Consider the following 27,770-nt stretch of genomic DNA (forward strand, 5'->3'; position numbering starts at 1 on the left):
AACATGCAACAGCAACAGCAACAGCAGCAGCAACAACAGCAACAACAATTGCAAAGTCAGCCAAATCCAATCAGAATTTTGACTTGGCTTTAACTTTGAATGCAGCTTGAATGCACAACAAATGGCAACATTTTGTTAAAGCCGACGCCAATTGCTGCAGCAACAACAGCCAAAACAACAACAACAACAACAAAAGCGCGTGTGTGTGTGTGTCTATGTGTGTGCAGGTGTCTGTGTGTGTGTGTGTCAAGACACAACATAGCCAATGCAACAACAGCATCAACAACAGCAACAACAACGAAAACAAATCAAAAAGTTAAACAAGAAATTTTTAATAAAATTTATGAATTTTTTTGAGCACGTAAAACCAAAAGCAAAACAACAACAACAACAACAACAAAGTCTCTGTGTGTGTGCGTATATGTGTCTGTGTGAATGTGAATGTGTCTTAACTCAAAACTAACAACAATAACGACAACAGCAAATTAGTTAACAATACTAACCAAAAGAAGAAGAAGAAGAAGAAGAAACGCAAAAGGATTGAATTGCTGTTGCAAGGCTGCGCCAAGTCTGTCTCTCGATGCCTCGACAAATGCCGCAACAGCAGCAGCAGCAACAGCAGCAGCAGCAGCAACAATAGTAAACAAAACAAACAACAACAGCAACAAACAAACAACAACAAACAACAATTCATACAGACAGCCCACGAATGCAGCCAACATTGCCACAAGCCGCTGGGACAGCCGATATGGATCTGACGGCTGTTCAATCAATCAACGATTGGTTTTTCAAAAAGGAGCAAATTTATTTATTGGCACAATTTTGGCAACAGGTAAGCGAGTACCAAACACCTCAGCTCAATCACAATTGGCCCAAGCGCCTGCCTTCTCAGTGTTGCCAAATGGCGAAATGTTACTAGTGTGTGTTGCAAGTGTTTCCATAAGAAATTTAACTGAATATATAAACATATATATATGATTGATATACATATATATATATGTATTACAATATATACGTAGGGCATATGGGCTATAGGAGAGTTATGTGTATATGTTGACAGATTCTCTAGTGTTGTCAAGTGCTCGATGCGGGCTCATATATGGGCTATAGTATATATATATATATATATATATATGTATATATTATATATACTCCATGTTGCAAGTGTGTGAAGTTGTTTTCCCCCAACTGAAAATCTATTTAGATTTATGTATGTATATATTATATATAGAGCTGCCTATTTACATGCCTATATATACATATTTACATATATGTGTGGCTTATATACATATATTTAAAGGCAATTTAGTGTTGTAAAAGTTTCGAAAACAAAGTCTTTGTCGCTCTATGTCAATCAGGCGAAAATCCATCAAGTTAAGAGCTTAAGAACTAATTAAAATGCTTGAACGCTAAAACTCAACTGAAAAGAGTCCAAGTCTATTTAGATATGTATATAATATATAATATGTTTATCATATATATGCATATGTATATATATATATAAAGCTATCATTTGGGTATTTCTCCTAAGCACTTGCTCTAGAATTTCCCTTTGATAAGCTGCAAAGTTCTTCCCAAGTTACAACGAAATCATGCAAATTAACAGAGAATATTTTAGAGATATTTTAGAGATGTTTTAGAAATATTTAGAAATATAATTGCGAGAAATAATAATGAAAAAAATGAACGAAGCTAAGTCCTTATAGACAATTTAGAGATATTAAATAAATGGGCAAATATTTTTATTTTTATAAATACGAAAAAAAAAAAAAATATATATATATATATTATATATATAAAAAAAACATTTTTTTTTATTTTTTATATAATATAAAATACTTTATAAAGAAGAACAAAAATATTCGCCCATTTGTTGAAACTTAATTAGCTTTGCAAACAATTTAATTAATTAAAAAAAAAAACAATTTTAAGTGAATTCTAAGATTATTTGAATTTGATTAATATTTACTTTAACTTAACTAAAAATCAATTAATTTTGTAATTGCATCTATTCATTTATTGTTTGTTATTTAATTATGACATTTTTTCACTTGGCTCTTCGTGTTTTTATGTGAAAGATAAGTTTTAATATATGAATATTTGATATTTAATAAATAGTAATAACTATATAAAAATAATTATGTATTAAAAGTAATTAGTTCTATATAAATATTTATTTATTATTAATTGTAGTATTGAAAATATATAATAAATTAATAAAAAAAAATGTCTTTATACTGATAATATATTTCATATTTAATGAAGTATAATTTTTAAATTTATTATTCTAATGTAATATATACAATATGCGTGCGTGTTTTATTTTATTATATTATACTATATTGTATATATTATATATTTGATTATTTATTTATCAGAAGCAATGACTATTTAATCATATTTAACTATTTCATGCAATTCATAAATATTTATCAAAACAAATTGAATTGAAATTTCTATCAGCTGAAATGGAATAGAAAAGTGTTTATAAAATTCAAGTATAAATAATTGAATAGTAATGAAAATTTATAAATTTATATTTAAATGAAATTAAAAACTTTTGAAAAACTTAGTTAAATATGTAAAGTTAATTATATTTATTAAATAAATTATCATATAAATCATCAAATATCAATATATATAATATTAATTAATGACAATAATAAATGAATATAACAAATATAAATATATATTAAATAAAAATAATTTAATATATAATTATATTTTTTAAATTACAATTGAACTTATTTAGTTTGCAAATATTTCTAACCAAAATATCATTTAATTTTTTTATTTTCTCTTTTCTAATATAATTTGATTAGAATTTGAACAAATAACTGTTAGGCATTTTAACCACCTGTGACATTATTGACAAGTGCAACAAGAAACGAAACAAATATACATATATGTATATATATGTATGTATATATTTATGCACATATGTATATATGTATTAGTATTTATATTTATATGCGGGGCAAATACGTGCAAAACTCCCACACTTAGCTGTAAACAAAACAAACAATATGAAAATTATTTGCAATGCAATTTTCCGTTTTCCATTTTTCATTTTTTCATTTCTCATTTTTTTTTTTTTTAAATTCAGTTTTCCATTTTTTCATTTGTTTTTGCGCTTTGTGTTTTTGTAATTCATCTGCAACTAATTGAGTTTGCGTGTCTGTGCCAATTGTTGTTTTTTATTGATTTCTGAAAATTTGTTTACAAAATGTAACAACAACAATAACAATTTTCGGCTTGAATTGTTTTTTGTTTCCTTTAAGCGAACTTTAGCTGATCGCTGCTAATGGCCAGCCCACACACACACACACACACAGACATGCAGATCAGCAGCCTCTTCATCAGCATCATCATTATTATCAGCACACTAATGATGATGATGATGATGACGATGATGATGATTATGAATTGCAGCCAGACGACAAATTTTTGGCCAAATGCCAAAACTTTGCAACTCCAGCAAAGACAACAACAAGTTGGCAGACAGCGGAGACATATAGCTATATATATACATACATATATACATATGTATATATTCAGATGCATATATGTGCGCATCTATACATCTATATAGCCATCTATCTATATCCATCTATATCTATATCTTAATTGGAGTTTGTCTGCCTTCTAATTGGATGCAGCATGAAATCGAATAAAAATCTTAAGCCAGCTGCAGTGGCAAATGTTGCAAGCATTATGACTGCACACACACACACACACACACACACATGCACGCACACACAACATTCGCAGAATGCAACAACAAGTAGAAGAAGAAGCAGCAGCAGCAGCTAAAGAAATTCTTAGAAAATATCTTTGCAATTAATTTACATTGACGGCGACGAGTCGCTAAATCGTTATATATATATATGTATATATGTATATATATTGTTAGAATATACATATATATAGTCAATGACTAGGCATATTGTTTAACTAGTTAATGCATTATCGATGCAGCTATACATGCATACATACATATATACATACATACATACATACATGTCTGTCCAACTGTCTATATCGGCATTTATGTCTAAGTGATTTGCCGTCGGAATTTGCTTCAATTTTTTTTTTTATTTTTTTTTTGCATGCTTGCATGAAATTGAATACAAATGCAAATATTTATGAACACACAGCTAAACAGATATATATATATATATATATATATATATATATATATATAAATCTGATAGAAATGTGTATATATGTATATCTTCTCCATCTGTCTACATCTCTGCTAGGATCCGTGTTGATCTATGCGATCCGCAATTAGCGCAGCAGCGAGGCGCAATCAATAAAACTTAAATAAGCAAAACCAATTGGGGCTGCCACGCCCCGTTTTGTGGCAGGAATTGCCAAGTGTTGCATACAGTATAGAACATAGTGCACTCTCACCGAAGTTCTTAAGGTCTAAGCACAAAAGTATCTCAGAAAGAGCTAAAAAAATAACCAAAAAGTATCTCAAAGTGAAGAAAAAAGTGAGAAAAATATAGAGATAAATGAAAATATCTATATAAAAATAAACAAAAAATAAGTAGGATACAAAAATATTAATTCAAATACATAATTAAAATAATTAAATATTATTCAAAATATTATTACAAATTAAAAAAAATAAAATAAAATAAAAATAAATTAATTTCTTATTTTAAATCGACTTAAGGTATAATTATCATTATTAATAATATTTGATGTATTTGTGAATTAAATTTTTTTTTTAATATATGAAAGGTAATTTATATTATTCTTATTATTTATTTATTAATTTGTTATATTTTATTGGAGCTTTAATTGAATAGAAAAAAGATTTCTTTCTATATAAATTCGCTAAATTAAAAACTACAAATATTTTTTAAGAACCTTTTTTTTTTTTTTTAATTTGTTTATCTTTTTTATATAAAATCAAAAATATTTTAAATTATTTAATATTTAAAACCTTTTTCTTTGACATTAAATTACAAATCGAATTCGGCGTTGCCTTAGATTTATTTGTGTTTAAGTTTAGGTTAAGTCAAGTAAAAATAAACTTGAGTTTTAAATGGCTTTTCGCTTGCTCCAAAGAGTATACGAAATAATTTTGAAAAATCTTTTCTTGCGCTTGCTTCATTTTGTTAGTTTTTCGATTGATTCGCAGAATTTTGGAGCGCAGCGAGCGCTGTTAACGAGCATTTGATTTGTTATTAATGGCAGCTGCTGGGTGAAAAATAAAAAGTATAAATAATAACAAAATGAGATGTGTTTGAAGAATCGAGGCAAAAACTAAGTAACTTGGCCAAAGCAGATGATGATGATGATGATGATGATGAGGAAGACAAAGATATAGATATAGGTGTATATATAAGGTGTGTGTGTGTGTGTGTGTGTGTGTGTAAGGCAATTAGACACAGATCGATTTCAAGTGTGATCCAAAGTTGAGTTGAAGTAGGAGTTGGAAGTGCGCTCAGTGTATATATACATATATACATGTGTGTGTGTGTGTGTGTACGTGTACGTGTTGGCGTATATTGAAGTGATCTCATCGGCAAATTCAACAAGATCTTAGCTTAATTTTTGGGCTTATCAGCGATAAGAGCGCTCGAGAGTTGCCATAAGTAGACGAAAATCTGAGCCCATAAATATCATTGACAAGCCAAATTGTGTAATCATAAATAACGGGCTGAGCCGAGTGTGCGAGCGAGACGGCTGCCATCAGTTAAACATATTCATTTGTAAGGCCAAAAATAGAAGTTCATTAAATAATTAACAGACAGCAGAAAGCAAATAAAACCAAGTTAACAACAGCAACAACAACAACAGCAACAACAACAACAGCAACAGCAACAACAACAACAACAGCGACAACAACAACAACTGCGACAGCTGTCCAAATTGCGCTAACTCTAGCGCGCGCTCTCTCCATCTCCTACTCTCTCCCTCTCTCTCTCCCTCTCTCTCCCTCTCGCTCTCTGTGTCAACTTCTTTGACTTTCAAGTACACACGCCATATTTATCTATATAAATTGGCACCAATTCGTAAAGCCATCGAAGACGTCAACAACAAATTGCCAGATTAGCAAAAATTATAAAATCATATAGTACACATATACATATCGACATCTATATAGAGCTACCCATATATACATATATAACTAGCGCGCAATCATTTCCGTATTTTCGATTCGCAAAGCAACACAAAAGAAAAACCCAAATTTAAAAGCTAAATGTAAAAAAAAAAAAAAAATTAAAAAAAAAAAAAAAAATCGAAAACCCGGTCGCAATGCAATCTATAAACTTGACCCATTTGAATTTGCTAAAAAGAAGAAGCTGCTCTCATTTGACTAAGCAAAAAAAAAAACAAAAAGAAAAACTTTGGTCGATTTTCATGATTTTCGTGATTTTTGCTGACTGAAATGGAAAAAAAAGAAGTAAAAAAAAAAAAGAAGCGCAGAACTAGAGACAATCGTCTATGCTCGACTTATACATACGCTGTAAGCTACAGGATTATTTTAAGTAGAAAAAGAAATGCAAAAATTGAGTTTGCTGAGAAAATGCTGAAAGTTTTTTTTTTTATTGTGTATGTAAATAGTTATTTAATTAATTTATTGTATTCATTTCTTCAAAGATATTTCATTTGTTATAAAAATAGGTAAACTTTTTATACTCATTCACGTATGTGTAATGAGTATACCATAGGTATATGGATAGGGAGATATGTATGTATGTATATACAGTCGAGTCTCGATAATTCGCACCCCGCTAAATCGATAAATCGAAAAATAAATTTGTTCTCAATAATTCTCGAAAATTTTAATTTCTGTGTAAAACGAAAAAAAAAAAACTGATCCCCTTGCCATTTCGATTTATCGGGCTCTACTGTATATATGTACATATATATATATATGTATGTATGTATATCATTCATGTTTTCCCTTAAAACAGTGTAATGTCTCTTTGCTGTCCTTTTTTAATTGCCGAAATGCATTTGTGTTTGGCTTTTCGTTTATTTGATATCATTTCTGCTTTTTTTTTTTTTCAATTTCGATTTTTTATTTCGGGATTTGTGTTTTGAATTTTTGAATTTTTTTTGGGTTTTCGAGGGGGGATATTAATCAAATCGAAACCGGTTCGAGAGCTCCTGCATCAGCTACCACCATCGACACCACCACCACCACCACCACCACCACCACTAGCAGCACTAACCTTGGTGTTTGATAGTTTTTTAAAGTTTATTTCAAATATGGCGGTCGCTCGGCTAAGTTCTCAAAAGCCATTTGCATATGCCCTAAATGAGCAGCAGCCATCGCAAGGGTTGTCCTGCATGCTTAAGCTGTTAGCTACACACGCACACGCACACATATAGAGAGAGAGACACACACACACAGATACGCAGATAAACAGTTATAGATAGAGATTGAGATCGGCGGCAGCAGCGTGTGTCATATAATTTTTAGCGTTTTAAGTGCAATTTACGGTGGCCCGGGCCAAGCAGCCGGCGAGCAGCTAATGAGTCAGCCCAAGGGTTAAAAATCACACACAAAAAAAAAAAAAAAAAAAACACCCACACACACACAAACACATATACAGAGAGAGACATGTATACATATAGATATATATTAGCTGACACGAATCGAATTGAAACGAAGCGAAGCTGAATATTGCTAGCTGTTTTATAGATGTAGAAAAAAAAAATATATATATATATACATACACACACTCACATATACACACACACACACACACACACACACATAGCGACATACATATTTTGAAACGCTCAATCGCTCGATCGCTGGAGATATGTTAATATAATTAAATTAATTTGTCAGCACGGAAATTAAAAACCACGCAGCCTCTGCCAACAACAACAACAACAACAACAACAATAAAAACAACAACATGTGTATCTATAACAGCGACAAAAAACAAAAAAAAAAACTTAAAATCGAACAATTAAACTGGAAGACGCGGGGGCGAGGGAAAAACTTTGGCATGCCTCTAATAATGTGAAATAAAAATCATTTGAACAAAAAATTATTATTAAAAATTGAGTTCATGAACCATGTGTGTGTGTGTGTGTGTGTGTGTGTGTGCGATAACTTGCCTGACTCTTGATCAATTTTTATTATTATGATTATTACCATTATTTGTGCACTGTTGTATTTGTTGCTTTTCCGGTTAGCTAGACTCGACTCACATCGCCTCGCCTCGCCTCGCCGTGGCTCGGCTTGGCTCGACTATTAATTATTAATAGCTCTGGCCCCGGCTAATTGAAGCATTTGCCTGTCCGGTCAATCCAATCCAATATGAAATGACAGCTCGATGCGATCATATCTGCTGCGGCATGTTAAGCATGTCCAAAAAGAGAGAGAGAGGAACTAAAACTAAACAGAAATACATATATGTATATGGTATATCGATTAATCGATCAGCGAGCGAGCGAGCGTGGTGTTGTGTGTGAAGCAGATCAGATGTAGATCAGACTCTCTGACTGAACAATTTACTTGAGCAATAAATTATCGATTTATCTCTATCGATAAGTGTTTAATGTTTAGTCGAAGCTATGTTAGCTGTCTCGGCACTTTAAAGGCCTTCTTATATAATTGTGAGAGCCGCATTGAACTAAAGTGTTATCGATATATTTATCGATTAACATGTTTAATATAATGTAAGCTATGCTTGCTGTCGTGGTTTTTTGTTTAAAGTATCTTCATATCATTTTCTGAAATATGCATACTACTAAAAGTTATCGATATATTATCGATAAATGTATGTACATTTCGTCTGCATTATGTTTGCAGTTTTTGTCTTACTCAAGTTACTATAGGCTCTTTACTTATCGTTTTTTGTAATATCGATAACTTCCATAACAAGTTATCGAAAGCACTGTTTGCTGCCTGTTCGCGCTTAATCTCATTGTCATTGTCATTGCTCATCATTAATTTCACATCTATAGCCAAAAAAGGCACACAAAGAGAGATGAATGGGTGGGAGGCAGAGATAAAGAGAGGCAGAGAGCAAGAGGAAGAGAGCTAACTGAATGCTTATAGAGTTGAAAAGGAGATTCAACGGCTTTTGTGTGTACAACTTAATAACAACTAATTGTCTTTTTATATGCAAGCCGAATACATATAAATGAAAATAGCTCCCACTGTATGCGTGTGCGTGTGTGTGTGTGTGTTTGTGTGTGCAACTGCAAACCTGTCTTGAAAATCTTTTTAGCTGCCGCCGCCTGCTTGCCCCATTCTTAACAATATTTCAGTCGACGGCCGCAACGAGCGAGCGAGCGAGCGAGCCAAGTCTTTCATCTTCAGTTGTCAGTAATTTGTGCAGCTCAATATATCAGTCGATATCTTATGAGTTTTTAATTTCAGGCTGTGCTCTCTCTCTCTCTCTCTCTCTCTCTCTCTCTCTCTCGCCCACCATCTCTTTCACTCATTCGCCCCCCTCTCCCTCTCTCTCACTCGTTCACTGTCTATCTGTCTGGCAGGCACTCTGTATGTCTGGCCATCAATTTGATTTCCTACACACACAGTTTTCCCAGCTGCCTGAAAAGGACAAATCGTTCACTCAACCGCTCGCCGAGGATATTGAATAAAATATCATTTTGTGCACGCCCCTTTAAAGAGCAACACTGAAACCAAAAAAAAAAAAACAACAAAAAAAATTAAACGAAATAAAAAATAATAATAATAAAAAACATAAAACAACAAAAATAAAGCGAGAGAGATCCTCTAGACAGCGCTGATGATGATGAGTTTTGAGTGCTGTTGGTCTGGCCAGCTTGTTGTTGTTGTTGTTGCTGTTGTTGTTGTTGTTGGCTCTCGGTTTGTGCGTATTGGCAACATTTGTGATCGATACACGATGCTAAAGCTCCAACAGAATCAGCACCCAACCTACCTACCGCCCCTCCCCGACCCACCCCGCCTCATCGCCGCAAAGAGCCCCGCTCTGGGCAGCTCGGTTGAATAATGACCAACGCCCGAGGAGCGCACATTAAAAAGGAATCATCATTATTGGCAGCTCGGTGGGGGGATCAAGGATTACCCATATACATATACATATACATATACATATGCAGGCACCGACATATAGAGGCCCCGTACAGCCATTAAGGCACAGCACTGTGCGCAAATATCTTGCACTGGCTGTCCCTCTGTCTCTCTGTCTGTCTCTCTGTCTCTCTGGCTGTCTCCTTATCTGCCCATTGCTGCATTCCATTTCATGTCATTCCGTTTGCATATTATTTGCGCTCCCCATCACTTTCTACTTCTTCTTCTTCTTTTTTAGTTGCAATTTTTAGCTATTTTCAGTTTTTCTCGCTTTTCAATTTTGCATGAAAATCATTTGCGCACAGTTTTACAGCCGCCCGCGTTGCGTTGTCGTGTTTTTACAATTTTTTATTGATGTTTTAATTAAGTTGTTGCCTTTGTGCCGCCCACCGCTTCCCGCCAACCCCAAGGCCCCTCCCGAAAAATGTGCATTCCTATATAAATATGTATGTATGTATGTATGTATATATGTATTGCCGTATCAAAATTTAGTTTTCCCTATGCAAGCTCATAGCTGTAGCTTCCTTTAGCCCTCTCTCTCTCTCTCTCTCTCTCTCTCTATCGCTTCCTCTTACTCTTTCGCTCTGTCTTGTTTTTATTATTTTTGGCACGACATGAAAATTAGTTTAGAATATAATTTGCTTTGACTTTGAGTGCTTGCGATTTGCAATACTTTTTTTCATTTTTTTTTTTTTTTCTTTTTGCTTCCCAAATTTGTTATTTTATTTATTTTGTTTTGTGTTTAGTTTGAGTGCTGTATTTGATGTTATAGACAAATTTTTGGTGTTTGTATTGGATAATTTTAGTCAAGAGTTAACAATTTTATAGCAGTTTTTAAATGGAAACATAAATGGAACTATATGAGATAGATGTAGAAGAGATTGGCTTAATATGGGTAGATATGATATGATGATATCATATACCAGATGATAGCTAGTAAAGATAGATATAGTACAGTGTAGTATAGATAGATAGATGATAGATGGAAATAGTATAGAGTGATATGGGTAGGATGCATAGATCTGTATGGTATATAAAGATAAAAGATAAATGAAGAAAGAATAGATAGAAATAGTATATGGGATAGATAAGTCTAAGTCATTACTTGAAAAAACTATATCATAGCCAGCTTATCTTAATCATATACTTAACTAAAAGTCTTTAAGTTTTTAGCTGTAAATAAGCCAAATCATAGCTAGTTTTCTAGCAACTTCTCGGCTTGAATACTAATTCAATTTCAGCAAAGTTCATTTCAATTATTTCTTTGTCAAATTTCAATAGTTTGACATTGAAACGAAAAAGAAGTGTGCAAAGAATGAGAGCGAAAGAGAGAGAGAGAGAGAGAGAGAGAGAGAGAGGGAATACATTTAGAAGTTGTGCGAACTAAGCCAATTTGCAGCTGGTTTGTGTATCACACATTTGGGGCATGCAATTTGTTGATGTTGCCCATTTGTGGTCACCTGGCTGCGCGCTTCTTTTCCTCTTCAGTTTGTTCTTTATCAGAGTGTCAAATTGTTGGTCGAAGCATATCTCATGTCTCAGCTGAAAACGAAACTAAACGAAACCAAACGAAACGAGACGAAACGAAATGACGCGAAATCGTAAAACTTGTTTCTATCTGTTACGTCGATCTGTCGAGCTGAGTTGAGAGCTGGGAGAGGTTTCAGCGTTCGATTTCAGGTACTATTTGTGATAATCAAATCTACGGCCTGGCGCGTCCTGCTCATTGACCAGTTCAGTGGGGTTGAACTGGACGGGTTCTTCAAAGGGTTCATCATCAGCAGCAGCAGCAGCAGCCAGGGGAGGTTGCATTACCATTGCTTAAGGGTTTCTCAACAACAACAACAACAACAACAACAATAACTAGGTTTGTCTCTATTTCTCAGTTTGTCAGCTTCGCACTTTGTCAGTTTGTCAATTGTCTGTGCGCCATAATTTATCAGTCGTATGCAAATGAGTTTGATTTATTCAATGAGCTGCGCACAATTTTATTTTATGCCCATTAGCCTGGAATACAACTAATTTTTTTTCCCTACACATTTGCCGGTTTTTCTTTTTTTTGGGAGGGAAATTAAAAAAACACGACCCTTTTTTTTTTGGTAGTTTTTTGCTGGTAATTCTAGCCAGATATAGGTATATATATATATATATATCTGTATCTGTACAGCTGTTAGATAGTTCTCTATTTTTTTCTCGTGGACTTTGCTGCGGCTCATTGCGACGCAACAGACGTAAAAATATTAAAATGAGAGTGGAGTAAAAAAAAAGACAAACACACACACACACACACAGACACAGACACAGAAACTATATAAATCTAAAATATATCTGCGGCATATGCGCGATCATTGACAGCGCAGCAGAGGGAGCGCATGTAAAATAAAAACATATTTATGTGTGCTGTTTGTTCCTGCCTCTGAGTGACTGTGTGCGTGTGTGTGTGTGTGTGCTCGCCCCACTCAATCATAAAGCATTGGCAGGCGTAAATCAAATCAAGTAGCAATGCAGCAGCAGCAGCAGCAGCAGCAGGCAAGACAGCAACAGTTGCCTCTCGCCTCCTGCTGCATGTTGCACGCACAGACGCTCAGACAATGATTAAGTAGGCAAAATGCGCTACTTACCCCGCGCCTACACACACACACACACAAACACACACATAGCACTGTCTTTCCCTCTACCTCTCTCTCTCTCTCACTCGCACTCTGTGCCCATTCCCATAGCCATTCCGATTCCCATTCCCATTCCCGTTGTTGTGGCATTTTTCCCCCTTTTATGTTTTTAATTATTACCGTACGGCATTTGGCGGCAGCTTGACTAAAAATCACACACACCAACACACTTAGTATACACATAAATATATGTAGATGCAAGAAGAAGAAGCAGCAGCACCAGCAGCAGCAGCAGCAGCAGCATAACAAAACTTTGCATCGCATATCAGCAACAACTTGTGCGGAACTCGCGTGGAGTCGCCATGTCTCGATGTCATATCCAGTCGCTGGCATTCATCTACCAGCTCCATTTCCAGCTGCCTGTCTCAGTCCTTGACAAACAAGTGTGCGTGTGTGTGTGTGTGTGTGACATGCAACACTATTGATCTCTTAAGCAACATCAACAATTTGCACTTAAGACTTTCAGAATTCTTAGTAAATTCTTGGCATATGATCCATATTGATCTCCCCTAAAGATCACAAAGTTGTCGCCAAGAGATGCCAAGAGATGCTCCACAGATATGACTAAACGATCGTTGAAGCTTAACTAGATCCTATAATTACACTCAAATAATGTCAAATATTGATCGTCTAGCTGATCTGTCAAGGGTTTTAGACTTTAGTTCTCATGGAACTAAACTGATCGTAACCAAAAGACAAAACTCTTCACATTCAAATTGCATTATGAAATATGTAGTCGACTCTTAAAGCTCGATCGTTAGGCAACTCATAGATCGCATCTGACTACTGAAGTGATCGTTGAAGTAAAATATTTGAAGTGTTTCGATTTACAACAGAAGCGAACTCTACTAAGAAACAGCAATTGAGGCATTGCAGCTACAGATTGATCAGTTCGGATCGAAACGGATCGTCAGATAATAATATAAAGCAACGCCTACATATGTGTATGCACAAAACAAGAAATTCTCACACAAAAGAAACAACAACAACAATAACAACAACAACAACGAGGGGCAACTGAAAAGCCCAGTAAACGGATCACTTTGCTTTCCACACAATTTTTCGTTGATGTTGCTGCTGCTGCTGCTGCTGCTGCTGATGATGATGATGATCATCATCATCGTCATCATTTGGTTTGATCGTGATCATGATAAACTGCTGACGCTGCTTTTTGAAGTATGGACGACAAGTTCTTTGACGCTCAGCTCTTGTATTCAATGGCAGCAAGATGATGCTTAAAACATATATGAATTATTATATAGATCAGCTGCATAGACGACACTACTTGAGCGAAACAAAATGCTTCTCTTGCCCGACCCTCCGCCCCCTTCCACCCCGCCACCCTTCCCTCCACCGTCACTCTTCTGTTAGCTCTTGTCATTTACTAAATACTTTTGCTTGCCCGGGCAGCAGCAGCAGCAGCAACTGCCGAGCGATCAATGTGATCAATCGCGCTTCAATTTTTCTTAAAAGAGCGCGAGAGAGAGAGAGAGAGAGAGAGGGAGAGGGAGAAGAGATCTCTTGTAGATCATCTGATGGGGTTTCTTATAAGTTTTTTTGTTTTTTTTTTTTTTTTTTTTGCTGCTGCTGTCTGTATTTGTTGTTGTCTTCTATATATTTTTTGATTTTGGTATTTCTGTTTTGTCGTTTCGGTTTTTTGTTGTTTTCATCTTCAACTGCTGCTGTTTTTTTTTTTTTTTTTTTTTGTCAGCGGAAATCTTTTGTGTGTGTGGCTCAAGTGGTTATTGTTGTTGTTGCTGTTGTTGCTGTTGTTGTATTATTAGCTAGTTCAATTTTTGTTTTTGGTTGCGGGTGTGTGCGGGCGGCCTCCAACAAGTGGCAGTTGAACGCCGCTAAGTAGCTCAGATAATGCCAGCGCATAATGCCACAAAAGTTCCCCCTAAAATAATTGAGTGTCAATTATACACACACTCACACACTCACACACACACACACACTCGCTTGCTCTCTCCTGCTCGCACACCCATTCGGTTAGCGAGTCTTTGGTGTTACTCGATGTCAGCTGTTGAAAATATTAGAGGAAAATTATAGGCGTAAATATTATGCATTTTCTTGCATGCGGCGTGTCTCGCGGGTAGCTGAGAACATGTATAAAAAAAAAATATAAAATAAAACAGCAGCACACACACACACACACTCGCGCACATATTTTAATGTGTTTTGTGTTGGTGCGACAGGCGGCTCTCAAGCGCCTCCATTATTAATTTATGAGCTCGACAAGGCGGGAAAAAATCGAGCAGTTCTTTGAGAGACGTGCAGCAAAATGCGCATATGCATAAAATCTAGATACGCATATGGGAAAGTCTACAAATTCTACAGTATTTGTGATTTGAATGCAAATTGACAGAATCTACACAAGTCTCCAAAGACTTAAGACTCAATGGCGCTTGCATTGCAATTTCTCAGAAAGTCTCCAAACTCTCCACAAGCTAGACATTAACTACAATGAAAACTCACACTCTACACAGTCTTCATAAAAATCTATAAAAATTCTAGCTTAGCTCACATACAGAAATATGAACTCTACAAAGCTTACAAACTCTACAGCAATTTAAATGCAACTGCAGGCATAGCTCAATTGACTTGCAGTCTAAAAACTCTACACAAAGCTCTACAGAAAACAGCACTCAAACTCTACATAAAACTCTACACGAAACGCCACCCAAATGTCTGTACAAAATTCTACACAAAACTCTACACAGTCTACAAAGTCTCCATAAAAATCTATAAAAATTCTAAGTTAGCTCACATACTCAAATATGAAGTCTACAACGCTTACAAATGAAAACTCTACACACAAACTCTACACTAATAACTACCAGCTATGATCAATAATGCAGAGCGCAACAAAGAAAATTCGTTGCAGTTGCACTCAAATCACGATCTACCACAACTCTACAAAGTCTCCACAAACTCTACACGACACTCAATCGCCAGCTAAAACGATGCATAGAAATGTGCTGAGCGGCGCATTTATTGCATTGACATGATCCGATTAAACTCTACAAAGTCTACACAAAAACTCTCCGCTGGCCAAAATACGAATGCAGCGAGAGGGCGAGCGACAAGTGCAGCGGCAGCACACAATGCAGAACATGTGTAAACATGCATAACCACAAATTGCACTTGCTTGGCAGCCATCGTCGTCCACTTGGGACGGGTGCAACTGCAACTGCAACTGCTGCCACTGGGGGCATTGTGGAACAGCAGGCTAATAAAAATTTTCGCTTCTGCCATATCGAACGACATAAAAACTGATCGACAACGACAAATATAACTCGCTGACGGCGACAGTGTGGGCGGGGGCGGGGGTGGTGCAGAGGGAGAGGGATAGGCGGGAAGTGGGACTCTTATATTCATATTATATTCTTAATTTTCTGTTTTTTTTTTTTTTTTATTTTGCTTTTTTTTTTTTGTTTTTGGGGGGGCAGAAAATAATGTCCACAACTTGCTGCCTGTCTGAGTTTTGCTTTGCTTTTTGGTGTTGTTGTAAATTTTAATGATCTGTCATTTCGATTTATTTTATTTTATTTTCGAACACAACAACACGAACGAAATCACATCACATCACACACACACACACACACACAGCGAGAGGAGACAAAAGCAGGGAAGTGGGCAACAGCGAGGGGCAGCGAGCGGGGGCGGGGTCGCTGTCGCTGTCGCTGCTCGATAGCTCGTTCGATAGCCGAGCCACAGCCACATCATAGAGCGCACGTCAGCTGCATATTAAATTAAAAGGTATTATATCGTACTAAATATACGTATATCAAAGGAGAAAGGCAGCTAGCGAGACGGACAGAGATAGAGTGAGAGAGTGAGAGAGCGAAGGGGGGGGCGGCCAGGGTGAGACAGATAGCCAGATAGCTGTGACAAAAACAAAAAATACAGTGAACGAGACAATCCCACAGTTCGATCAAAAATATCCAACACACATCGATAGAATTTGAATTTGAATTTGAATTCGAAAATGAAAATAAATTTGAAACCAAGTTCTCAGTTGAATTTGGCATAGTTTCGTCTAGGTGGATGGAGTGCGCGCGGGTGGTGCGGCGGTGCGGTGGGTGGTGCGGCGGGTCTGGCGGCTAGGCCCCATTGTGTGTTGCTGGGAACTAGAGCGCATTGCTGCCATTGTGCGAGTGTGTGACATACACACACACACACACACACACACACACACTCACGTACATATATACATATATATATTCTTGTGTGGCTTTTAATTTATTTGTTTTTTGATTTCACAATATTTCGATCGACCAAGAAAATAAATTTTACCACATAAATTTGGCTTTTTTTTTTTAAATTTTTATTTATTTATTTTGTTGTTGTTGTTGTTGCTTTCGGCCGAGTATAAAAATTTATTGAAAATCTGCCATGAGACACGGCGCAAAACAAAAGAACGCAACATTGTCATAAAAACTTTTTATAAGTAGACGCGATTTCGTATTGCTCTAGGCTGGGCAGACATCACCCCCATCCCCCACTACCCCACCACCATCAGCCTCTTTAGCAAATTGCCCAGCTTATGTACTACATAAATAATATAATACATATGTATGTATATACCTATATATGTGATCTGTATATATAGATCTGGTATAAGTTTGCTATTCGATTGCCTATTGGCACGTCCGTTCCGTCCGTTCCGTCCGTCGTGGCCGTTCATTGTCTTGTCAACCGGCTAATCCCCATTATATAGATGGTTGCCACATCTTGCACACATCCGTATATATTCTCAATTTTATGCTAATTTGTACTAAAAATATATTGGAATTTTCAATGCGAAATACGATTCGAAATGGGTTTTTTTTTTTCAGTAGTCTTTCGTTCTTATCAGAGCTCTCTTCTGTCTCCCCTTACAGCGTTGCCACATGTTCATAGAGTCAACTCTAATGCATTCCCAATTAGTTTTCGCTGTTGATTTCTGCTCTATTCGCTAGATATTTATATATTTATCATTCTCGTTTGCCCTCGCAACTACTTTTATATACCGTTAAACGTTTAATAGGCCATCAAAGCATATTAATGGCGTTTATCAGTGCCCACACACTAACAGATTTATGAGCCTCGCCCCCTCACCCAGCGCCCACCAGCGCCCTACCCACACACTCGCACACCTCTTGACTTAATGTGCCCCAATCATAATTTGCAAAAGCACTGATAATGCAACCCTCATCGGGATGGAGTCACAAACACACACACACACACACACACACACACACACACACACACACACACACACACACACACACACACACATCCAGTGGGAGAGAAACCCCTCGCATGCTCCCCTTTAATTATGAAATAATGTCAAAAACGATAGAGAACTCGCCCTCACTCCCTCACTGTTCCTCTCCCCCCTCTCTCACTCTCTCCCGCTTAGTCATGGCAAAACTTTGCGCACTTTTAATTGCCTACAATTTTTGGTATGTGTGTGTGTGCGTGTGTGTGTGTGTGTGGCTAGTTATCGCTGCTGATTTCTATTGAATTTTCGCCCTGCCAAGGGTCGCTCCTGCTTGGAGCAGGAGGCAGCAGGAGACGGGAGCGAGCGATGGCTCGTTAAGCGAGCGCTGATGGGCAACTCTCTAGCATTATGAAGTCATAATTTCTGTCATATCATGCGGACGCGTTCCACGGCCGATCGGCGGCTGTTGATAAGCCGGACCCGGGTTTTTAACAGGAACTAGTCCACACACAGAGAGAGAGGGAGAGAGAGGGAGAGAGCGGGGTAGGGGCAGACGCACTTAAGTGGCTGTCAAGGCGCATAGTTCAAGTGTTTAATTTGAGACGGCGTTGCCAGACTGTCAGCTGCAGCAGCCACACACATAGTACACAAGTCATTAACCGACACACACACACACACAGAGGAAGAGAGACAGACACGCACGTAGACAGACTAATACACAGGCAGTTACAGTTATAGGCACATTAACATTGCGGCTGCTGTTGCTGCTGCTGCTGCTGCTGCTTTGTTGGCCAAAAACTATGCCAAAAACTTTCAAGGACATGTGCTGCATACACGCAACAGCCAAACACATGCGTTTTGCGGCTTTTTTGAGACGGCTAGAGAGCTAGAGACAGACAGACAGAGTGAGAGGGCGAGCGAGAGCGAGAGAGAGAGAGAGAGAGAAAGCTAGGAACTGCGCCTAAGTTGCGGCTGTGATTTTTGTTTTGCCTGCGCCGCAAAACGTGCGTAATTAAAAGTGCGTCTGTATGTGTGTGTGCGGGTGTGTGTGTGTGTGTGTGTGTGTGTGTTAACAACAGCTGCTGTTTAAGTCTTTAAACTACTAACACACACACAGGCAGTTGGCTTCAATGTATGCTACGAATATTCGCAGCGCATTTTAAACTGTTGCTTGCTGTCTTAAAGCACAGACAGGCCTAGAGCTAGACAGAGCAAGCGATATATATATATATGTACATGTATAATATGCCTATGTATATGTGTGTAGAGTGGGTGCAAGCGAGACAGTCGAGCAGTCGAGTCTCTGTCGCCATTTTTGAAGCTCAAGGACGTGGGTTACGTTTGTTGGCAGCCTTTTTAGCCAACTGCCGCTGCCATTGGCTAAGTTTAAGAAAGCCAAAGCGAAATGCCTTAAAAATATGCTCAACTCGTGTGTGTGTGTGTGTGTGTGTGTGTGTGCTTTTTGCTAGCTGGCAGCTAAGCAGCTCTGGCTGCAATGTTGCCCCACTCTGTGTGTGGCAGGCAGTTTTTGCTACTAATTTTTGCTACTTTTGCCGCCAACTGCCAAAGGGAGCTCTGTGTGTGTGTGTGTATGTGTTTAATTGTGTATGTGTGTGTGCGTGTGTGCGCCTGCCGCTCTGCTACACAAAACTTGACGTCGCTTTTGCCGCTTTTCTTTAAATTTAATTTCTTTTTGCTAGTTTTCCTTTCGTTGCGCTCTCCTTTTTGCCAACTCTCTCGCTCGCTCTCCTTGTCCCTGTCTCGCTCGCTCTGTGCTTGGCTGTCGTCTGCTTAGAATTTTCATTATTGTTTGTTGTCTGAGGTTAGTTTTTCACTGCCGACACTGGCGTCGGCGTCGGCATCGCCGTCGTCGTCGTCGTCGTCGTCGTCGTCGTCCTCGCCTTTTGGCACAATTCTTCGACTGTGCGCCGCCTTTTTACTGCCGGCTTTAATTAGAACATTTTGCCACACTGACTGCTGACAGTCTGTGCCGTAGTTGCTGTTGTTGTTGCTGTTGTTGTTGCTTGTTGCTGGTTTTTTGGGGCAACAGTTGGGCAGCGCTTTAACCCAAATAAACCAACTTCAAGGCCCACAACAAACTGACTACATCTTCGTCTTCTTCTTCCTCTTCTTCTTGTTCATCATCATCATCAGCTCGCACCCTCCCTCTCGTCCTGCCTTTATAATCGCATTGAAAGTCTAGCGGCATCTGCCGCTTTTGGTCTAACCCTTGCGTTAAAGGCTTGAGCAGCGCTCTGCATGGGGGCTTCAAAGGGGTTCGCTTCTGTTGACTTAAATTTCACAATCCACAAATGCCAACACACACACAGAGAGACAGACACACACACACACACACACACATACTGTGGCAGGCGCTGGGCGTGCGACCGGCGCTCGACCAAAAAAATGTGCCACAAAATATGCGAGCGCGCGTCAAAGTTCAACTGCAAAGGGCACGTGGGACGGCTCTAAGTAGCCGATAAATTGCTTAACTGTTAATCGATTAATCTCAGTTTGTTTTACGCTTGACTAATTCATGTATTTCTTTGTCTCTTACAGGTATGTTTACTCTTCCAATCTCGCTCTTGACATAAAAACCAGATCGTAAGTAATTTTGTGTTTATCGATAATTACCTATCGATTGTTAAGATATAAGAAATGTTATAATTATTATATTATATATATGTATAGGCATTCAACTTATATATTTGCTAAAATTAATCGATAGTGTATATTAATCGAATATCGATTGTTAGGAAATATTTTTTCGAATTCTTTTATTAAATATACATATATATAAGTAATGAAAATTATATATTATTTTTATAATTAATCTATAGTATAGATTTATCGATTTGGTATAGTGTCATCATATATCGATAGATATTGCTTTCTAAAGATTATAAATATATTTAAATAATTAAATATGTATATTTGGCGATATCGATAATTATCATTTATTATGCATAGCAATTATCGATCTCTTATAAATCGATAACTGTTAGATGTAGGCAGCTTTTCTTGTTTATTGAGCAGCTACTTCCTATTGCTTGTCAATTGTCAACTGTTGCACACATGTGTTATCGATAAGTTCTCTCTCTCCCCCGCTCCCATCTTGCCCCTCTGATAGCTCCCATCGCTTAATGGCTACAATTTCCGCGCACCTTTGACATCATCGCAACAAACATGAGAACAAATTCGAATTCTTGTGTGTGTGTGTGTGTGTTTTTTGGCCTGACACCAAAAATAGATGTGTGTGAAGTTGCATGTTGCCTGATGATGATGATGAGCATGTCACAACAACAACAGCAACAACAACAACAAAATGCTGCCTTTAATTAGGCAGCGGCTGTGGCTGCGGCTGCGTCTGCGCAATGCGCGCAACCCCTGAAAAGGAAGTCGATCGGGAAACGCGATCAGAACAAAAAACACACTCACACTCACACACACACACATGTAGATATATGTACATATATGTATATGTATATATATTTATCATAATGTTGTGCATTAAGTCCACATTTTGATTTATATGCACGCCCGCGCATCTTTCGTTTTTTTTTTTTTTTGGAGTCTTCGATTTGGTACAGTTTCGTGTCTGTTTCGTTGTTGTTGCTGTTGTTGTTGCTGTTGCTTTTGTTGTTTTTCTCCTAAAAACTGTTCGCCTTATGCAAATTGTGAAACTGAGCTGAACTGAGAAATCAAATTAAAAACAAGCGAATGCATCATTTGCAATGATGCTCCGACTTCATTGTCAGCCAGCCCTTATAATGTGAGTGTGTGCGTTGAGGGGCGATTCAGCCCCTGAGCCCACAGGCTACCGCCCCTCCCACAATGGGACGACCACTCCGCATACATATGTACGTATTATATAGAGCAGGAGTCTCTGCCCCTACGGAGCATTTTTAATTTGAATTTCCGTTGAGCATAAAAATCTCATGTGGCGGGCATTACTGTGCGTGTGTGCGAGTGTGTGTGTGTGTGTGTGCGAGTGTGTGTGTGTGTGCCTAATAAATCTATAAAGTGGCAAACGCAAGTACACGCATTATTACTTTGATTTTTTATGATGAAAACAGGAAGCGAGACGAGATGATGACGACGACGTCGACGACGACGACGACGACGGCGACTTCATCAGGGGCTACCCACACACAGCAACTATAAAAATCTTCAGCTGAAGCTGAGGCTGACTGTTCGACGGTTCGACTTGTTTGCCTTTTGTTTTCATTGCGCTGATTGCTTTGATTTCGACTTCGACTACAACTACAACAACAACAACAACAACAACAACAACAACTACTACTACTACTACTACTACAACAAACGAACTTCAACTGCGGCTTTGGACTTGGACTCTGATGCGGATGGCTTTCAATTTATTTTGGACTTCCGTTTGTTCTACATTGACATGGCAAGTCGAGTCGCTCCATTTGAACGCGTCTACAAATCGAATTCAATTAAGTGGCTTTCCGCCGCCACGTCCGCTGCGGCTCTAACTACCCAAACTGATTTACCAGTTAAACGCAACACTTTTTCTGTTGTCTGCCTTAGCCCCCCCCTCTGGCCCCCTCGCTCGACCCCATCATCGCCAGCTGCTTCTTCTTCTCATTTTGGCTACGCAATTGATCATACTAATGATTATTATCTGACTAACGACTAACTGGCCAGACAGCCAACGAGATAGGGCGAGAGAGACAGAGAGAGAGAGAGAGTGAGAGGGAAAGAGAGAGAGAGAGAGAGAAAGAGAGAGAGATGTTGATGATTTAAGTCAACTTAGCTCGTGGAGCTTCTCATTGTGCGTTTGTTAAACACCGGATGTTTAGCTAAGATCGCAGATGAACACACAAAAGGCACAAAAGCTAAGAAACATACAAATCAAATATATACTATATATATATACATATGTGTATGTGTGTGTGCGTGTGCTGAGATATAGTTGTTATATAAGAAACTATGATTGCGACATGCCAGAAAAAATATAAAAAAATCTAATTGAAATGCTCATTGAAAAAAAAAAAAAAAAAAAAATATATATATATATATATATATATATATATATATATATATATATATATATATATTTGGTTCACACTTAAAATATATATATAAATATGTAAATAATGAAAATAGATATATATAAATATTTATTAAAATATTTTTGAATATTTATAATAAATAATAATTATAATTATAACACTAAGATACAAAATTATCTAAGTATTTTTGCTCAGTGCAGCTCATGCCAAAAACGAAAACTTTATCAAAAAAGGAAGTAAAACAAGAGGAAGAAACTCCTTATATAAGCAAAGCTTATTTGATTTTGTTTCTCAGTGTATTTGCTACACTTGAAAATGAATTGCTAACCAATCATATAAAAACACACACAAAAAGAGAAGAAACGGCAGCAGAAAGAGACAGAGAGAGTGCGAGGGAGAAAGAGAAAGAGAGAGAGAGAGAGCGGTAGCTAGTGCTAGTAATAGGTAAAGAAGAGAAGGTAACATTTATTAAATAGAAGAAGAAGAAGCAGAAGAGGAAGAAGAAGCAGCGTAAGCAGTAGCAGCAGCAGCAAAGGCGATTTATTGCTAGTGCATAGAATGCCAGCCACATAGCAATCCATATACACACACACACACACACACTAGCTGTATGTGTGTGTGCTCTCTATATACAAATGGCAGAAATCCTGCGCGCTCGAAAAAGAAATAAATTTTTCTTATATGCCGCGATTTTCTTCCTTTTTTTTCCTCGTTTGCTGCTCGATTTTCATTTTAGCTAACGCGCGCAATCAAGTACAGGCAGCAGCCAGGCGCCCAGCCCCCAACCACTCCCACACACACACACACACACACACGCAGAGAGACAGACACAGAGAGCAGCAGCAGCAGCGGCTCCCTAGCTGTGCCCCTAACCACCCATCCACCATCCACCATCCACCCAACCACCCAACCACCCAGCCCAGCACAGTCAGCTCTTGAGAGCTTTTCGCAATTTTTCCTGTCTTTTCTTTCACTTCTTCATTTCGCTTATGTATGTATATATACATAGCTAGATATGTATATGTATTCTCTCTTTTTACACATATTGAGAAATATCCTTGAATCGAAATATACGGCTCCTCCCACAGCCGGAGCCACCCAGCCAGAAAAATCTATACACATTCGACGAGCGTCAGAAAGAAACAGCAGCCGGCCATAAAAAAAAAATAAAATAAAATAAAAAGAAGAACAAGAAGAAGAGCGCAAAAAAAAAAGAAACGAAAAAAGAAAACAGGAGACAGAAACCCGAAAGTGAAGATGAAATAAAATAAAGCAGCAGCAGCAGCTGAATGGGAAGCAGCAGCAGGGGCGGCGGTAACGGGGGGCTGCTCCCAACTAGGGAGCAAAGAATAAAAAAAAAAAAAAAAAAGAAAACGACGACGACGATGACGACGAGGAGGAGGCAAAACAAAAAGGAAACCCGAACGAAACGAAACTCGGATAAAAATAGGGAGCGCATAAAAATTGGCAGCAGTTTGGGTCGGGCAGACAGCGTAGCAGACAAGCAAATCGCACACCCCCCGCCCCCTCCATCCCCTACGCTGCCACTGGCCCGCCCCTGGTGCTTGCTGCTTCTTCCGTACCGCCCAGCATTCGGCGCTCTTCTCACAGAGACAGCGACAGCGCAGCCAACAGCAGACTGCGAGGGAAGCTAGAGGGTTCGCCCGGCTGCTGCTGCTGCTGCTGCTGCTGCTGCCATCGTCTCGGCTAAAACGACAAATGTGAAAGGACATTGTCGTCGTCGTCGTCGTCATCGTCATCGTCATTCTTCGTCCTGCACACAGACTTCTGCTCGTTGCGACGCCGAGGACGAGGACGAGGACGAGGACGAGCTGGCAGGACGAGAACGTGAAGCAAGTTTACAATCAGGCTAGGCATAAGCCACCGCATTCGACGCTCTGAGTGCGTCGACACCGACTCCCAACTAGCCCCAGCCGAGCCCTAGCGCCCCCTTTGGCCCTGCCCTGCCCTGCCCCGCCCAGATCCTGACCATAGCTCAGGTCAGGAACATCGTCTGCCAACGAATGTTATTGGCAGCTCGCTCCGGCTGCATTTCTGTGGCATTTGCTGCAATTCGACTCTAGCCAATCGATATTTGTTGGCAGCTATCGATAGACATCGCAATCGATAGCTAGAGTTGAGAAGTAAATGACAATTCTAATGAAACTATGAAAATATGAGACCAGAAAGTAAATTAATTTGTTTTTCATTTTCAGCTACTTTTGCTTTTTCTTTTTTTTAAATCCTTAGATCCTTAGAATATTTTTCTGAACTGATCTGAGATTATAGAGCTATAGAATAATATTATGTATTTTTCAATATTCTCCTAGACTAAATAAAACTTTAAGTAATGCATTTGAGGCGTTTAGTTTTTCATAGAGCATAGCTTTATATAGACCATATTAAAGAGGTCAAAATTATGGAATCGACAGAAAATAAAAATAAATTAGCTAAGTACTTATCTGAATCTAAATTTATTTAAATCTAGATCTAGATTTAGATTAGACTTCTATTAAATTTTATCAAATTGCATTTAAATACATATAAATTTAACGAAACATAATTTAATATTAATTAAAATTTAAAAAAATGTATATTAAACAAAACTAAAAATTCATTTCAATTTAATTCACTAAATTTAAAGTTCCCTAATTTTTATTTAACTCTATATATTCTATAAACATTTATTTAGTTTAAAATATTTAATATTCAAATGGAATTGAAATACTCAAACTACAACTGAGAATCACATAGAAAGGTCGCTGGCAATAATCAAAATGATTACAAACACAGACCACAACTAACTAAGCTATGTGCCACACACGCACACAAACAGTCACACATATACACACACATATATATATATATATATATATATATATATATATCTGTATATATCTCTGTATATATGTATATACATAAATATAAGCGGTAGGAGCCCTCTCGATGCGATGTTTGCCTCCTTTTAACGCATTTCTTTTATTTTTTGTTGCTGCTTTTTTTTTGGTTTTCTTGCTGACGCGCCCCAATGTCCTTTTCCGAGTGTATGTATGGGTGTGCGTGTGTGTGTAGGGCTCTATATGCTCCTGCCTGCTGGCATTTCGTACGTTTCGTTTCGTTTCGATTCGTTTGCTTCGGTATTTATCGACCAATGATATTGGAAATATGTCAGAGATGCGCACAAGTCGCTGCGCTCGGACCCCCCCCTCAGGGCCCCGCCGCTGAAGCGCCACCCGTTAATGCGCCCGGCCAGCTACCCAACGTGGTGCCGCTCCCTTCGCTCGGCGACCCCCACCATCAACCCTTAGCCCAACTCCTCTGACAGCCCTGGCCACATAGAGCTGCACAGCTCGGCTCCAGGGTCTATGCTTCATTGGTGGGCGGCTAGGGAGGAGGGGCGCTGGGCATGGTCGGTTGGTCGCTCGTTCGTTCGCATCGATTCGTTTTTGAGTGCTGGAGTTGCTGTTATATTTACTTTTTTTATACGTTTTTATTTTATTCGCATATGTGTATGTGTGAGCTTGCATCCCTCGCACACACACACACACACAAGCACGTGTATGTACGTTGTCTCATACGCCCCTTTGCGCTGCTACTGCCGCTGCCGCTGCCAACGCTGACAGCGGCGTCGCAGCTGTCGTTTACGTTTCGCTTCGTTTTTTTTTTTTTTTTTGCTTGTGCCATTTTGATTGGAAAATCGCACGCAATTGGAAATTTTTGCTATTGGCTGTGCGTTCGATATACTCACATACACACACACACACACATGCACGCGCTTCCACTCACACACACAGGCAACTGCTTACATATACAGTTAGAGAGCGTCGCATTTGGTGCTCGCGCTCACATTATGGAAAATCAATCAGCAGCAACAACAAGTAGGAGCAACACAATAACAATAACAACAACAGCGACAGCAAAAAGTAAGAAAAAAACAAATACAAAAACAACAAGAAAACGAACTCAAACTCAGGCCTCGACGTCGCTGCGACGCCTGCTTTGACTGTCGCTCTCGCTCGCACTGCACTTGGCTTGCAAGTTTTGGCCAAGAAACTGCAACCAGCAAGAAGAAGAACAACAACAACAACATCGTCAGCTGCAACAAATAAAAGAAAATAAAATTTTAGTGGCTGCTGAGCAAAGCACTCGAAAATTAAGCTCAATACAAAACGGGCCATTGAGTGGAATGTGCGGTGAGCGCGTACGTACGAGAGTACAACAGAGTGTGAGTGAGAGCGAGTGAGAGAGAGAGTGAAAACGAGCGAGCCTCCGTTGGTCACAGCAGGCGAGTGAGTGAGCGAGCAGGCATTGTGTTGCGCTCTCGCGACGACACTCTGCTTGTGTGTGTGCTGCTGAGAGTGAGAGAGCGGGCCCTGCGTTGCTGCAGCTGATAAGACACATACGTCTCTCTGGCTATGTGTGTGTGTATGAGTTCAATGTGTGTTCGATACGTAGAGCCAGAGCAAATGAATGAAAGAGGCGCACACATACACACTCGCACTCACACTCATACAGACACATACTCGATGCTTGGGTGCGGGGCAGGGCGGAGCGTCGAGTCAGCAGCGCTGCACGTTCGACAGTGTATCCTGCACTCTGAGCTGCGCTGAGCTGAGCTGAGCTAGTTCTTTGGCAAGGGGTCGACGTCGCTGTCGTTGAGCGACGCTCTCTCTTGTGTTTGAGTGCCTATGTGTGCGACTGTGGGTCTGTGTGTGTGTGTTTGTGCGGACATCGACTGCGTCGCCGTCATCATGAACATCATATATAGATAGATTTTTAACAAACCTGATTGGATGTTATTGACTGGC

General features: G+C 38.6%; 1 protein-coding gene across 1 annotated transcript in view; it reads left to right on the forward strand.

Moving 5' to 3' along the window:
• Positions 1 to 453: 453 nt before the first annotated feature.
• LOC6584364 (homeobox protein cut) overlaps positions 454 to 27,770 on the forward strand; it is a 90,091-nt gene continuing 62,774 nt past the window's right edge. Inside the window, exon 1 of the mRNA XM_044007269.1 lies at positions 454 to 832. Within this exon, the coding sequence (XP_043863204.1) occupies positions 710 to 832 (123 nt within the window). The 5' untranslated portion in view covers positions 454 to 709. The remainder of the gene's footprint in view (positions 833 to 27,770) is intronic.

This window comes from Drosophila mojavensis, unplaced genomic scaffold (genome assembly GCF_018153725.1).
Source record: "Drosophila mojavensis isolate 15081-1352.22 unplaced genomic scaffold, ASM1815372v1 contig_136, whole genome shotgun sequence".
Taxonomy (NCBI): Eukaryota; Metazoa; Arthropoda; class Insecta; order Diptera; family Drosophilidae; genus Drosophila; species Drosophila mojavensis.